Genomic DNA, 16,171 nt, shown 5'->3' with positions numbered 1-16,171 from the left:
CTTTAACATCTGTGATCAAGTAATCTGCATTTATACGTATTGATGATCTTAAGAGAGTTATCCACAGTAGATAGGATACTACCTGCTTATAACCAGGCACGTGCACGTGCAGAGGGGGGGGGGACTTGAGCACCTGCCCCTTTTGCTCCTTGCCCCCAAGTGCCCTTTCGGTCAAATTTTTTTTTCCCTTTGGTATTATTATTTCCTAAGCCCTCTTCTGACACATAATAACATGTACTAAAAATATTTGTTTTTTGTTAGGGGTTTTTTTTGTACAACATAATAAGCCCCCGGTCACTTTGTTACCTTTGACCTTTTGCCCGTGAAGCATGACGCAGTTGCCTCTCGCGCAGTGAGATAAGGCGGCTAACTGGCGCTCAACGTAGCGAACGTTCCAGATTACAGAACAGTTTTTGGTGAATAAAAAAACCGTTTTTGGTGAACGTTGAAGTATCGTTTCTGCTTCAGCTCGGAGTTGCGGTTTAAGCAGAGAGGTGATGAAATACAACAGACACTGACAGGCCTCTGAGTCTGCCTTTCTCTGAAGAACTACTGAGCGGGAGGAGACAGCCAGGTGAGGAGAAACTGTTCTTATCTATCGATTCAGTATTTTTATCATACAGACATTAGGCTGTTGTTGTGCTATTAGCTAGCTGATAGCTAACGACTTTGCTAGCAAAGCAAGATAACTAAAAGCTTCTTCCCTGTATCGTGGTCATTCTTCAGTATTGCTTAATAAGGGCACATTGCCCGTCCAAAACTTATCATCTCCATAATGGATATATGTTTTCTAATTTCCTTTTGCTGCATAATGTACATTTCATTTATTCCAGCGTTAGGTACATGTATCTTGAAGGAGAATAGCACTTAAATAAAAGTCCAACAAGGATATTCATTTAGAATTAAAAATAACTCRCCCTGAATTACCATGATAGATATAATGAATGTAATAAAAGTGTCATTAATGAAGGGGAAAAAACTCAATCCAGACTTTAAGTAAGTTTAGGGTCTGGTTCGCAGAGTATGAAGTTATATATTTTTTCCCCAATTATTCAATGGGGAAAAAAATGAACCTCAGTTAAGTAAAATAAAATTGTAATCAAAACTTTTGGAATTGTAATGATTTCATTTTTAAAAACAAAATGTTTTGTTTAAATAACTTTTTTCTAAATAAAATAACTCATTTTTGTTTCATGAACTTAAAAAGTTATTTGCCAAACATAAACATTTATTTGCACACAGCAGAAATATTTTGTTGTGATTTTGGGCCCCGCCCATGACGTCATGTGAGAAAAAAGTTTTTTAAGCAAAACTCAGTAGGCTTTTCTCATGGTGACATGCATTAACAATTACATTTTTGGTTTAAATTTTCTCTTTTTTCTGCAGTTCCACGTTAAAGTTTGATGCAGCTCTGCTTTCCTGAATGGACCATCTTCATCTCCACTGCCAGTGAAGCAAACAGGCAGCTCTTTTATAGATTACAGTCCACTAAAAGGTTGCATTGTGCCCTTGTTTATATTTTTAATACTATAATTCTGTAAAGACAAAATATGTCTGGTTTTCTAGCTCTGATTTACATATCTTGCTAAATTGCGGGTTTGAATATGGCAATACTTTCCTATAACAAAATAGACCTGCAGAAAGAAATTACTAATAAAATATTTTACATATGCATAGTTGTATGCTTTATATGGAGATTTTCCTTAGCTTTGATTGTATATCTCACAATTTTGTTATTTCTCATTGTTTATTAAACTCTGAAAGCTGTTTGTTCATATTCTGTCCTAGAAGGCGGTTAGATGTGCCCTTATTTTGTTGAGCACCTGCCCCTTTAGTGGTCTCTGCACGGCCCTTCTTATAACCTTTTAGCAGAGTCGCGCTCCAAAAATTATGATCTATTCCTTTAATAACGTGTGTTGTTTAGGGACCAAGAGAGATCGTGAGTGATATCGATTGCCGACCAAAACACAGACAAATCCACAGCTAAAAATTCCACAATTAAAAACATAAATATAATATTAAGCTAAAATTATATATTAAAATACTTTAACAAAAACAGTACGCGGAAATACAGTAAAAAGAATCCTTTCATATCCTCAGTCCTGAATATTACTGCAGTACCTGAAGGCACCACAAGGATTGGATGACGTCGCCAACGGGTTGCCTGTCACCGGAAGCTCCGTACATAATCGGTCATTTCCTCCTCCTCTGTTCGTCGTGTTCCTTTAAAACCGTCTCCCAGAAGGAAGAGGGTTGAATTTTACCTTTTGTAATTCCATTCTGGAACATGTGGCATATTTTATTGCTGGAATTGACCGTCATTGGCAAGAGGAGGCTCCTTTAGGTAGGTTAATGCCACTGTTACCGATAGCATACGGACACCGTTCACAGCAGTTGCTTATAAACTCACTGCTAGCCGGCAGGGATGTTATTCAGTTTATAAAGCTATACAAGTATAAACGAGTGTTAAGTTCTACCTTCTCCCGTTTTAATCGGCTTCGATCCGTTTTGACTGACACCTGTTTTGCCTTCATGCAACAGTTGTAGGTTAGTAACCACGATATAAGGCGTCTTTATGAGGCCCTTTACTGAAGAAAGCAGAGCTAATACTACAGTAGCAACACCAATAAAGCCATGCTGCGCTAACACGAACAGAAATTACTGGCAGTACGCACAGAGCTTATTTTGGGAGTTAATAAGGCGATTTTGTTAGAGATTTGAACAGTTAGTATCTCAACTTTAAACTAATACAACATTTCATTCCACTAATTGATTTGATTTGACTAATAAATGAAACGTGTCACAGTCCAGAATGTACTTTGTTCAGTCAGGTATGTCTATGCTGTGCTTTAAAAAAGTATTCATAACCCTTTAACTCTACGTTTTGTTATGTAACAGTGTCATTTATTATTATAAGATTTTTCCAAATCTTGATAGGTAAAACGTGTGATGTGAATTTGAAAATAAATATTCCAGTGGCCATCAGAAATCAACAAAATAAATTTAATCTGTACACGAATATCTGTACAAACCCAGGTCTCAGGTTTGTTTGACACCATTAATCTAAACAGCATCTTGAAGACCAAGAAGCACAGCAGAGAGTTCAAGGAGAAAATTGATCAACATATTCTGTATTTATTTATTCTGCATTAAAAAAATCTCCCAGATGTTCAGGTTTCTATTTAAAATTTTATTTTATGTTCGCTACATCATTAATACACGGTTGTTTTATATTGTTTTTTTACATGTTTATTTTCATTGGTGTAAGTTTAGTGGGATCAATGAGAGACTATTGTATTCAACTAAAGCAGCATTTGAACATCTTCCCATTTAAACTGGGAGAATCAATCAGAGAAAAAACCAATAGGATAACTATTAGTCATGCACCTGGCTTTATAGAAGTTAATAAGAAGTCAAAATGCATAAAAAAAATATTTTAAGGTTTGTCACAGGCTATGCAGAAGAGATTTTCCCAACCCTGGTCCTCAGGCAGACTGACCTGCATGTTTTAGATGTTTACCTGCTTTAACACACCTGGTTGCAGCCTGAAGCATGCAGCATAGGGTTGACTAACACTTCTGTAGACACAGCTGACATGTCTAACAGGCTCTGGTCAGGCACCTGTTAGAGGTGAATAAATACCTCAAACAGCAGGACAACAAATACACAGAGAGGTTCAGACGGCATTTTGAAGTTTTAGAATAACACAAAGTCCTAAAAACCCAGTCCCTAGATCTGCACAACAGTTACTTGTCTGTTAGTAAACTTGAAATTAAGATGTTCACACTACAAGTTAGACCAGAAATTCTTAAGGTTTTGTGTTTTTGCAGTGAATGTGAGTAAACTACATAAAATCCTATTAAAATGTGTCAGATTAATTTGCCATATCTGCAACAAAACAGCCTGGTAGATGTTGTTTTTTCTTCTTGCACTTTAAAGTGTTTTATTTGTTTTTGTAGTGTAAGCCAGATTTTAGAAACCGGTTAATGGAATTGATCAATTATGCAAATCTGGGAGAGACATACTCAGATAGGTCTGACACAATAACAAGTTTTGTGAGATGATAAATTGTCCCAGAAGTGATTGCGATAAATGAAGATAATATTGTTGTTTTGAGACCATCTTTAAGTGATACATAGTGGCACAATAATAAGAACATTAAGTAAGGAACACTTCACACTGGAACTGTAAGAGATCTTAAATATCCAAAATGAAATGCAACAACCAAAAACGGTAAGTAAAACAGAAATAAAATCGACATGAGATAAAAACCGTAAAAGAAAATATTTAATGAAATGTGTAAACAAATTTACCCTTCAAAAGATATTAAATCAGAATGGAAGTAATTGAGCTTATTTTAATTAATGGGCAATTAATTTATTAATCGCTTATTACGACGTGCTTACTTGCAGCTATAAATTCAAAAGGTGGTTCAACAGAATCAATTCTGGAACCTTGTAATCTTCTTTATTCATAATCAAACCTTGGCTTGTGTCGATCTGTCACAGTAAATGACTTTAAGTATTGCTGTCGTAATGTGACAGCATCTGAAAAAGCTCATGGTATGAATACTTCTGGAAAGTATTGCATTTATTAATCCTTTTCATTGATTAACAGGTTGTGCTTTGTATAGTTTATAGATAAGCCATGATGGGAGGCTTGACTCAGTGCTGAACAAGATTTCATAACAAACGGAACATAACAAGTTCTGGCTTTCTTGTCTGTTTTCAGTTTATTTGCATTCAGATTAAACTTCATGGGATGAATACGTTCTTAGTCGAGTCTTGTTTTTCTTTCCTCAACAGGATCCCGGTCCGACTGCTGCCGCCATGAGGTGACGATTGTGACATCTTGTGCTTCACCTCACTGGGACACATGGCAAGGTAACAAACTGATCAGTTGTGAGGTGTGGCGTGTATATTTTCCTTTTTTAATTCAGCCGAAGCTCAGTTTTTGCTGCTTTCCGTCTCTGCAGGATCACGCTGTCCTGCTTGCCAGCCTCCTGGTACTGCAGCGTGTCCTTGCTGTCTCTGAACTGTGCGACCAAGCAGAGGCTCCTCTTCCTGCTGCTGCTGTTCATCACCTCCGTTCTCCTGCTGGCGACCTACCAGAGGCAGCTGTGGGGCCCCCAGCGCCGGCCAGGGGCCCGAGTCAAGAAGTGAGTGGAAAATGTGGAATTAAAGAGATGAGGGAACTGAAGAAATGCTGCCTTTGAGTTCTGCTCTCGCTAGGAAATTTGAGCTTTTGAGAGTTGCATGTTGAATGCAGATTTCTGAAAACTGCATTCGTGTGAAAGCAGTAGCTTAGGTTTTCTAGCATAAATGTGCAGCTGCAGAGTGAGAGACTTTAAGTTTTGTTTGTTTATCAGCCTGTTTTTGTTTGAGTGGCGATAAAAAGCAGAAGCATCTGTTTGTTTCTCATCATTCTACATAAATAGATTACTTCCAGTACCTCAGATGTTCCACATCGGCCGTTTTCTCACACCGTGTGCAGAATGTTCAGAAAGGAAACATTGAAGTTGAGCAACTGGACTTCAGAAAGAGTTGAAATACACTTGGACTGAAACAATTAATTAAATTAATCGCGACGAGTGGATTATTGAAATAATCGTCAACCAATTTAGTAATTGATTAATTGTTAGCTGGAGTATACAGACTTAAAAAAGGCAATTTGCTCAAAGAGCGAAAACCTCAGAGCAGTAATTAAGCCAACATTACATAAAAAATATATAGATTTTGCATTGAAGATTAATAAAAAAAAAACAGAACTCGGTACAAATTCGGTAAAAAGACAATAATCTCCTATTTAAGCACTTTTCCCTATCCAATTATTAACCAGTTAATCTAAAATAATCAACTGATGCTGTTGATGGTCAGTAAAGCAGAAAAGGCTGAACTTTTCACATAATGTTAGTATTTTTTAATCCTTTGCTACAAATGATGAGGCGTCCATTAAAGGAGTCCTGCTATTACATTTAAGGCAATAACATGTTTGTTTTCTGATTTAAAAAGGAATTCAATTATTAATTAATTTGAATATTTTAAAGTCTTTCTAATACTGAATTTAAAAAGTCTAATTGGTGAATAAGACATCTAATGTTTTCTTTTATTAGATTGTCAAAATAGTCCATCCATCAATTTTCTTTACACCCTTGTCCCTTAGTGGGGTCGGGAGGGTTGCTGGTTCCCATCTCCAGCTAACGTTCCGGGTGAGAGGTGGGGTCACCCTGGACAGGTCGCCAGTCTGTCGCAGGACAACATAGAGGCACACAGGACACACAACCATGCACACACACACACACACACACACACCTAGGGACAATTTGGAGAGGCCAATTAACCTGACAGTCATGTTTTTGGACTGTGGGAAGAAAATAGTCGATTTATTAAAATAATTTAATAGTTTCAGCCCTAAAATAGATATAATGTCTGCACTGTAAAATAAAATCTTACCAAGTATTTTTGGTCTATTTTCTTTATGCAAATATCTTAGTAAACTTAAAGTGAGACCAAACTAACTATAGGAGCTTATTTTATTCAAATAATTCCCTAATACTGATGAAAAAGTTCTAGTTCCATTGGCAGATTATTTAACTTATAACAAGTCATTTCCCCAGCTTATGAATTAATTTATGTTATAAGTTAAGGATTTTCCAATCAATATTAAGGAATTATTAACTTAAAATTAGCCTGAAACGTAACGTTTAAGTTAATTTGTCTCATTTCAAGTGTAACAAAAATATTAGCACTAGAAGCTGGACCAAAAATACTTGGTACAATTTTGTGTTTTTGCAGTGTGTGAATGTCTCATCGTCTTTCCTCCAGGTACCTCTCCCTTGAAGAGTCCATGGAGGCCACTGATATCCTCAACTCTGCTCTGAATTATGGGATTGTGGTGGACTGCGGCAGCAGCGGCTCCAGGGTGTTTGTGTACTACTGGCCCCCTCACAACGGGAACCCACACACCCTGCTGGACATCCGGCAGATGAGGGACAGCGACAGTAAACCTGTTGTCAAAAAGATTAAACCTGGTCAGCTTCATTATTTCTGTACTTTACTTACTTCCTTGTTGTAGTGGGAGGAAGATGTCTGGATTTCAGACCATAAAAATCAGTATTGGCTAAAATCGGAATCGGCAGGTAATCAGCAACCGACCAGGAAATTGTATAATCACCGTTTCTCTACTTGACGTTTCTTTTTTTTTTAAAACACAGACATAAAATGTACTGAATAACACGTTTATTTGATAACTCTGCACTGGAACTAAAATACACCAATATCTTCACAAGCTTGGACCAACATGATATTAAAACACAACTTTAATTGTTCAGTCAGTGCAATTAGAAGTATAACATCCAGGGTTTCCCTCAGTGTATTATAAACCTGGCAGGCCACCAGGCTTAGCATTGCTTATTTATTTAAGTTTTATTTAATGTTTGCGTTTTTTAAGACTTTATAGTTGGTGTTCAGATATTGATCTTCCACTAACACAAATTTTCTGTCAACTTTAAACACTTTTTTTTAACTTAAAAACACGGCGGATCGCTGAATGAACGACTGCCGAGCGCCTCAACCACCAGGCTTAGCGAGTTTTGTGGGGGAAACCTTGACATCCAAAGTGCACACAAAATAATGAACAAAGTTACACTTTAGATGTTTTCTTTTTGTTGTTTTAAAATGCGTGTTTTTTTTCTCCCTCAGGTATTTCCACTCTGGCAAACACACCAACAAAAGCCAGCGACTACCTGGAGCCTCTCCTCAGCTTTGCTGCTGCTCACGTCCCACAAAGCAAACATAAGGAGACGCCGCTCTACATCCTCTGCACCGCTGGCATGCGGCTGCTGCCTGACAGGTAGAGAGAGTGACGACTGCTGATCAGACCAGACCTAGATAACTGAATGCATAAGTACAAATATTTAAAATGCAGTTTGTGATATGCAAAACCTTTACTGTGTTTGTATAAAGAAAGGGTTCCTAGTTTCCCCTCCCCACTACATCAGGGGAAAACTAAGAGCTTTCTCTCAAAACCCAGAATTAATTACCATTTTGTCCTGTTATATGAATGTATAATTATTACAGTGACTAAATGCAGATTTATTTCTAATCTTAACTAGTTTACTTAAGGGCTGCAACTAACGATTATTTTAGTAAGTCAAACAATTAATCGAGTAATCAGATAAAAAAATAAGTCACATTCTGCAGATGTGACTTATTGCACGTAAGCATTTTTTATGCAATATTAAAAATGCATAAGAAGTAATTAGATTCCCTTTCTAGATAGGAAAGTAAAAGGCCTACTGCCTAAAATGTAATAAAATATTTCTTTAGTTCACATTTGATCATTTATAGGAACGGACGGATCTGCAACAAAACAATCCTTTTACCATTAACATGTGAAAAGTTCATTTTGTTCTGCTTAACATCAATACAGTGTGAGGCTGATCTGTTTGTGTTTTTCATTAATAATTGGTTAGGAAAAGGTGCTTAGCAGGAGATTTTTTAAACAGAATTTGAACCAGATGAAGCAAAAACGGAGGAGTTTTGGGTGGAACACATTTTTCAGAAGGTTTCTAAACATGGATATATATTGATAATAAAATATATAATATATTTAGTTCAGTTTTGGCTTATTTGCTGCTCTGAGTATGTTGTTCTTTCAGTTTGAGTCGGTGTACTCCAGTTAACAATTAATCAACTACTAAATTAGTTGACAATTATTTCAACAATTGATTAATCATGATTAAAACAAATAATCGTTTCAGCCAGCACTTAGTTCATAACGAAAATCTGTTTTCTTACTGTCTTTATTTGCTAATATTCCATCTCTTGGAACCGTCGGTGTTTAATTCAAAGCTGTGCCTTTGTAGCCAGCAGGCGGCCATCTTGGAGGACCTAGTCATGGACGTTCCTCTGGAGTTTGACTTCCTGTTTTCCCGTTCACACGCTGAGGTCATCTCTGGGAAGCAGGAAGGTACGGTTGCCATGTTTGTTCACATCTTAGCAGACAGAGAAACAGTTGAAGGTGCACGTTGCTCTGTAAACTTCTGTGTATTCCCTGACTGTTTTATTTTCTCATCTTGTTGTGGTGACATGTTCCTGTCGCCTTGACGACATTAGGAGTGTACGCATGGATTGGCATTAATTTTGTCCTCGGTCGCTTTGATCATCCTGACGAGGGTGAGTTGGAGATATTAATGTAATCAGATGGAGACGATGACCGATTTTTATAAAAAATCTAAAAATCTTCTGTCAATCAGAGGACGCAACAGTTGAGGTGACAACTGGGTCGGAAAACCAGCCGCCAATCAGCAGGCGCCGCACGGTGGGCATCATGGATATGGGCGGAGCGTCGCTGCAGATCGCCTACGAGGTGCCCGGTGCCATCACCTTCAGCTCACCACAAGAAGTAAGGAAAAGCAGAAGCTGGACCGGTCCGACCCAGACGTTTGATGTCCTGTGATTCAGTTTGACGCTTCCCCGTGTTTTCCAGGAGGAGGCAGGAAAGAGCGTTCTCGCCGAGTTTAACCTCGGCTGCGACGTTGAGCAAACGCAGCATGTTTACAGAGTTTATGTCACCACATTCCTGGGCTTCGGAGGCAACATGGCCCGGCAGCGCTACGAGGACCAGCTGGCCAACAGCACAATTTCCAAAAACAGGTGAGAGACAAAAGGTGTTGATTTGTTACCACAAAGAAACTTCCTCTGTGCTGTTTGATAAAATAGTATCAATGGTAAGAGAGCAGGAAATCACTGAGGAGCTGCCTTTACTTCACCTTCCATTAAAATGAGCTAGTTTTTAGCCTTGCTTCAAGGGAATTCAGTGTTTCAGCAGTTCTGCTGTTTTCTAGAAGTTTGTTCCACATTAGAAGAGCATAAAAATTGAATTCTGCTTCTTCATGTTTGGTTCTGATTCTGGGGGGCAGAGCAGATTAGACCCAGAAGATCTGAGTGGTATTTTGGTGCTAAACCATTTAGTTATTTATGCTCCGTTTTTCTGGTTTTAGTCAGGACACAAGCAGCAGCTGGAGTATTGATTTGTTGGACAGACCTAAGGAGACATTGTTGCAGTAATCAAGAGATAAACGCCCGGTAGAGTTTCTCTAGATTTTGCTGAGACATTAGTTCTTTAATCCTGGAAATGTTCTGCAGGATATGGAAGGCCGGCTTTGTAACTGTCTTTATGTGGTTTTGAAGGTACAGTTCTGAGTTCATCACTATGCTTAGATTTTCAGCCTGATTTTCACTGTAATAAAGAAAACTGTAATCTTCAAATAATAATTTCACGTTTGTTTCTGTTCACTAAATTATGGCACGTCCACACATTGATTTGTTCTGCATTTATGCATCAACTTCACAGTTATGCTCTACTTTGTACATATGGTAACAAAAATATTTTCCTAGTAGCACCAGGATTAGGACTCAGGCTGAGTGCTGATGAAATATTCAGCTTCCAGGTCAGGTGATGCTTCCATGTTCCTGTTCAGGTTTCTGGCCACAGAGACGGGCCTGAGTGAGGAGAAGCCCTACCTGGACCCCTGTCTTCCGGTCAGCATGTCTGACACCATCACCCGGGGCAACCACACCGTGTACCTGCGGGGCCGCGGCGACTGGAGTCGGTGTCAGGAGGCAGTACGACCCTTCCTGGGCCTCCACAACGGCACCATGTCTCCACAGGGGATCTACCAGGTACTACTGATCAATGTGTACGGCACATAACAGTTGTGCGTTTGGGTTGTCGGACGTAAAAGGGACAGTGTTATGTAAAATTGACTTTTTTTGAGCTTTACATTATGTTAAAATGTTTTATGCATGTTCTAGAAATCCTTTAATCTCCCATGACAACCACTGTTCGTAGAAATGCTGCCTTTTTCCTCAAGTCTCCAGCTGAGTTTCCGCCTCACAGTTCATCCCTCCACTGCACCTCCTCCACTCTGACCCTTCAGACTAGCAGCAGCAGCAGCAGCTATTAGCAAACTGCTGGTGGAACTGTGCGTCTGCTAAACTCATCATACAAGCTACTTTTGAGTGCAACATTCCTAAGAACAAAGTCAAAGCATTAATGGAGAGATTTTGTTGTGATGACGTTCCGAAGGCAGTGTGTTGGAAAGAGGAGCTGTCTTAAAGAGACAGAGGCCCAATTTCAAACCGTCAATTTGCAAAGTAACATTTCTTTTGAGTCAAGTGAAGGTAACAGTTACTTGGTTGTGCCATAAATTGAAAATTTGTGCCTGGAAAATACACAATACTGCCCCTTTAATGCAGGATTTTTACTCAAGGTTTGGAAAAGTATAAAGGTCGATTTAACTATTTTGTTCTGGAATTTTGTGGCAAAATATTTATATATACAGACTTTATTTACGATAGTACTGTCTGAAGATCCATCTGTCTAAAAGTATTCTCATAAATTTATGGAAAAGCTGTGACTTTTTTGTTGCTTTTTGGGAAAATGTGAACTTTTAACATGAGAATATGAATAAAGTCTGTTAAGGTTCCCTCAGTTCATGTTTCCCTTCATGCTGTTTTCGTTCCTCTCACTGAACAGTCTGTTCTGATCTGTTCCTGGAGCAGAAATGAGCGATGGCTAAATGTTGACGCTTTGCTCTGCAGGCTCCCATCAACTTCAGCAACAGTGAGTTTTACGGTTTCTCTGAGTTTTTCTACTGCATGGAGGACGTGCTGCGGATCGGCGGACAGTACAGCAGCGACAAATACGCTCAGGCTGCAAAGGTGCTGACACACACAAGCTAAATAAGCAAGCAGCGCACTGGATTATTTAGCTGAATATCTATTTTTATCATTTTTAACAGGACTACTGCTCCACCAAGTGGTCAACCTTGAAACAGCGTCTCGACAATCAGCTTTTCTCCCAGCAGGCGGACATCACCAGGCTGAAGTAAGCAGCTGACTCAGTCTCAGCTGTCGCTGTGTTTTCTGTCACGTTTCAGCTCTGGTGGGATTAATCTTTGTTTCACTGGGAAAACAAAACACTGAAACCTTAAAAGAAAAGAAGCGCAGGTTGTTTGTATTACCGTGTCCAGGCAGCCTGCAGCACCTGCTGTGGATGCTAATGCTAGTTCGCATGGTCACCAGTGGCGTTAGGCTGCAGCAAACCTGCGATCTTAAGCTTGAGAGGGGCAGGATGTGGGCAGCGCCTGCATGAGCATGATCATTGCTGGGTTACAGTGGGGCTCAGTAAACATGTTTTGCACTTTGGAATAAAGTTTAGCAACAAATCCAAACTCTTCCTAACTGTTGAACATCAACATCCTGGGCTGCAGGTTTGAACCAAGATTATTATGATGAAATAAAACTAACAAAATAACAAAAACTGAAATTAAGGAAACATTTTTGTTAACTGAAATACATAAAAATGGTAATTAAAGGGTGAAGACTATAACTAACTATATTGCGTGTTTCTAAAACTAACTAAAACATCCTGAAATTATAGGTAGAATTGGGTATAATATTTGTTTTTGTGTTTATTAATCTATTTAACAGTCTTTCGTACTGATGTGAAATCTATTATTTTTTTCACAGACAATCTGTTTACGTCAGCTGTTGGCAAATTACGGCACTCGATGCTCCTCCTGGTTAGGGTTAGGCTGCAAGAAGTTAGAAACACCAATGAGTTGGTTGTTCAACAGTAATTAAAAATATTTTTAAAACTAGTATCTTCTGTTGATTATTCATCACCCAGTCGATGTAAATATAATCACAATACTTTGATGTTTTTGAATTTTGCACCCAAAAATGAACCAGGGTGTAAAAACTAAAACTACTAACAACTAATGACAACTGAACTAAAACTAAACAACATGTAGCTAATAAAAAGTAGCAAACACACTCTAAAAACTAAGTGAAAAAGACAAATAAAAAGTAAGTCACAACAAAATAAAATTAAACTATAATGAAAGGATGTTAAAACCCAGGCTTGACTTTACAGGTGTGGCTCTGCTCTCCTCCTCTTCCTCAGGTATCAGTGCTTCAAGTCAGCCTGGATGTATGAAGTCCTGCACTCCGGCTTCCGCTTCCCCTCCGACTACGCCAGCCTGAAAACGGCGCAGCTCGTTTACGACAAGGAGGTGCAGTGGACTCTGGGGGCCATCTTGTTCAAGACGCGCTTCCTGCCTCTCAGGTATTTAAGTCAGAGCTGCTGCCTTCGTTACAGCGGACGCAGGGCCGCCTCTTCACATCCGTCCGTCTGTGATGTTCGATGTCGCCGAATCCCTTTTCGATCCAACACTGAGTAAAATTGAAGCTGGTATTGGCGATGCCGATCCGATACTTTGTGTAAAAGCTCTTAATTTTCCTGTTAAATAAAAAAAGCTGTAGTTCAAATAGGGCTGTTGTAAACGATTAATTATTATAGTAACTGAGTATTCTATTGATTGTTCTTACGATTAATCGAGTAATTAGATAAAAAATTAGAAAAAGTGAAATATTGGGAAATTCTACCATAACAGCAATATTAATATCGGATATCAACATTGGCCCGATTTTCATATTTGTACATAATTTTTACTTTTCTGCTATATAGAGAATTAACCTATAACAACAATGACTCACTTTTTAAGTTAACCTGGACAAAATGATGGAAAAACTACGACATGATATTCAATCATCATGCTCACAAAAACGCCTATAAAAAATGTCTATAAATCAGTATTTTTATTTTATGGATGTTTATTGATCCCCCATAAATGATAAACCTGGACATTATCATCAATCAATTAAATCCTCACTGAACAAACTGGAAAATTGGGCATTATGCTGTTAGCACTTAGCAACAGCCCAGAGGTGGAAGTGAGATCGCTGCGCAACATAATCAATCACCAGGCCGGAACACGGAGCGCTAAATAAAAAAAACCACAATTTAATGAAGCTTCAAGGCAGATAATTGAGGAATCATTAGAGTCCTAAATTCAAATCTTCCTAAAAACAACATGGCGCATCACTCTAGTGTAGCGGTTCTCAACGTGGGCGGTACCGCCCCCCAGGGGGCGTTCAGAGGACGGCAGGGGGCGCTGGCGGACATTTTTACAAAAGGGGGGCGCTGGGATGCCTATGGGGGGCGTTTAGTAGAAGGTAAACTTTACACCTTAAATGCACAACAATACCCGTTTAGACTTTGAGCAACTTGGTAAAACTGTATTGTGTAACATTAAATCATGCTTGGCTGCAACTGTATCGATGGCAGCTCTTCTTCTATTCAGTGTTTGTTAGCTTCTGTTAGCTTCTTGGCGCAGCTTCGTTCTCCTGCTACTGGTAGCTAAAATCCCGATACCCTCACTTTGTATCCCTCTGAAAAATGAACCCATTTAAATAAAGAAATAAAGAAATCCCTCCATGAGTGACACCACGATAGAGAGCGTTCATTTTATAGAGTTAACACGGTGCACTGAAAGCTCTGGTTTGCACAATAAATGCCATGTGGGTGAAATTTTATGGATGATACTCTGATGTCCCATTCTCCTGAAGGCAGCACAGAGCTGCACCACCAGAAACTGACAAACACTGAAGAGAAGAAGAGCTATGATTAATGTAGTTACAGTTTATCCATGTTTTAATGTTGCAGAGCTCAGTCATTTTGCAAATTGTTTTTTGTTCTCTGGGAAATTATTTTTGATGATAAATACAGAAACAAGCATAAAAATCAAAACATCTACAATAGTGATAGTTATATTAATGATAAAATAATAGTCAGTGCAAAGTAGCCTGCAAATTCTTTGGTGGGGGGCGGTGAGGGACCTGGATGAAGGCTGGGGGGGGCGCTGGGCCAAAAAAGGTTGAGAAACACTGCTGTAGTGTGTTTATTTAAAACTCACATAGCAGCTTCATTTACTACAGCCAGGCTATTTTAACAACAGCAAAAAGTCGTACACAATATGTGAGAACGTTGCAAACTAAAATAAAATGTGTGAAGTAATAACCCTACTAAAATAAATCCCTGTTTGGGCTTTACGTCCTCACACATCACACACTTACCAAGCGGAAGAAAAAGTAGTTCCCATTTAGTCAAGATCTCAATAATTTAGTTACTTTCTAACATGCTCTTGTTAATACTTGACTGAAGTATTGAAGTATTGAAACGTAGATTTGGGAATCGATCGGAGTATTGGATATTTCAGTACCGCTGTGTCTGTGCAGGGATCTGCAGCAGGAGTCGCTGCGGCAGGGCCACCCCGGCTGGCTGCGGCCCTCCTTCGTCTACAACCACCACCTGTTCTCGCTCTGCCTCCTGGTGGTGGTTCTGGCCATCCTGCTCTACATCCTGCGCCTGCGGAGGATCCACCAGCGGGGGCTGCGGCAGGTGGAGGTGCTGGATCTCCTCTGGGTCGAGGAGGGAGAGGCGCTGCTGCCCTGAGAGACGCGGCGGCGCGCCGCAGCGCCCTCAACTCGCCGTGGGTGTCGAGGAAAACGTGGCGGGACGGAGTTGGTCCAAAACCCGATGAGCCAAGAGGCCAAAGTCGCCTGGATATTCAGACTTTTGATCGCGCTGCGGTGCAGACGTTGTCCAGGTTCACCTTCTTTTCCTGCATGAACAGAATCACCTGAACGGCTGCATCAGAGCCACATTTCAGAGTTTTTTCCTCTTTCTGATCTTCATTCCCTTCACAAACAGGACGAGTGTTTTATAAACCTGGCTTTGGTACAACCTCAGTTTTAATGACTCCTTAACATGATCAACAGTTCTGGTCAGAAGTTTGCATCCACTCATCAGCATAAACTTTTAATGATTCATGTTAGTCTTTAATTAATTAGAAATTAGGGGAACAGGTTTGATTTTGTTGTTTTCCTCTAACTCAAACAGGCTTAAACATAAGCACACACCTTCACGCTGGTTTAATGTTCTTTAGAGGCTTCTGCACATTTGATCACTCTTCTTGGTAGAAGTTGTAGACAAAAATCTTTGGGTCAAATTTGCATAAACATATTTGGAAGCATCAAACTGGTGCATTACATAATGTTGACTAAATAATAAAGAAGCAAAACTTCAATCAGCAACTGAACGGCTGAAGTTTGGACGCAATTTAATGAGTTCTAACATTTATAAAAAGAAGTGTGGTCCAATAGAAACCTCTTAATGGCTACTAGTGGTGCTCAAACAGAATCACAATTAATTCAAAGTAGTTGCAATTGTTGCTGAAGTTGTTTATTCTTCTATCACCAGT

The 16,171-nt window shown here is 39.3% G+C and overlaps 1 protein-coding gene across 2 annotated transcripts; it reads left to right on the top strand.

Moving 5' to 3' along the window:
* The first annotated feature begins 2,154 nt into the window (after window positions 1-2,154).
* Window positions 2,155-15,659, top strand: LOC103470073 (ectonucleoside triphosphate diphosphohydrolase 7-like). Of its 2 annotated transcripts, XM_008418217.2 has the most exons (14): window positions 2,156-2,344; window positions 4,806-4,883; window positions 4,976-5,158; window positions 6,825-7,030; window positions 7,701-7,851; window positions 8,867-8,970; window positions 9,117-9,176; window positions 9,257-9,405; window positions 9,490-9,656; window positions 10,484-10,685; window positions 11,607-11,726; window positions 11,807-11,892; window positions 12,973-13,134; window positions 15,147-15,659. In XM_008418217.2, exons 2-14 carry the CDS (start codon window positions 4,876-4,878, stop codon window positions 15,361-15,363), a joined length of 1,815 nt encoding a protein of 604 aa, XP_008416439.1. In that variant the 5' UTR covers window positions 2,156-2,344; window positions 4,806-4,875; the 3' UTR covers window positions 15,364-15,659. The 2 variants fall into 2 exon arrangements, with proteins under 2 accessions (XP_008416447.1, XP_008416439.1); XM_008418225.2 differs by lacking the exons at window positions 12,973-13,134; window positions 15,147-15,659 and adding an exon at window positions 12,537-12,665 and having other exon boundaries at window positions 2,155-2,344.
* Window positions 15,660-16,171: the final 512 nt, after the last annotated feature.

This window comes from Poecilia reticulata, linkage group LG1 (assembly GCF_000633615.1).
Source record: "Poecilia reticulata strain Guanapo linkage group LG1, Guppy_female_1.0+MT, whole genome shotgun sequence".
Taxonomy (NCBI): Eukaryota; Metazoa; Chordata; class Actinopteri; order Cyprinodontiformes; family Poeciliidae; genus Poecilia; species Poecilia reticulata.
Note: the sequence above shows the minus strand (reverse complement) of the source record. Positions and strands in the feature narration are given on the sequence as shown.

Excerpts from the sequence above, each read along its gene's own strand:
- LOC103470073 (XM_008418217.2), top strand. Across the intron at positions 5,159-6,824 it reads CCAGGGGCCCGAGTCAAGAA|GTACCTCTCCCTTGAAGAGT; the intron begins GTGAGTGGAAAA and ends TCTTTCCTCCAG. Across the intron at positions 7,852-8,866 it reads ATGCGGCTGCTGCCTGACAG|CCAGCAGGCGGCCATCTTGG; the intron begins GTAGAGAGAGTG and ends GTGCCTTTGTAG.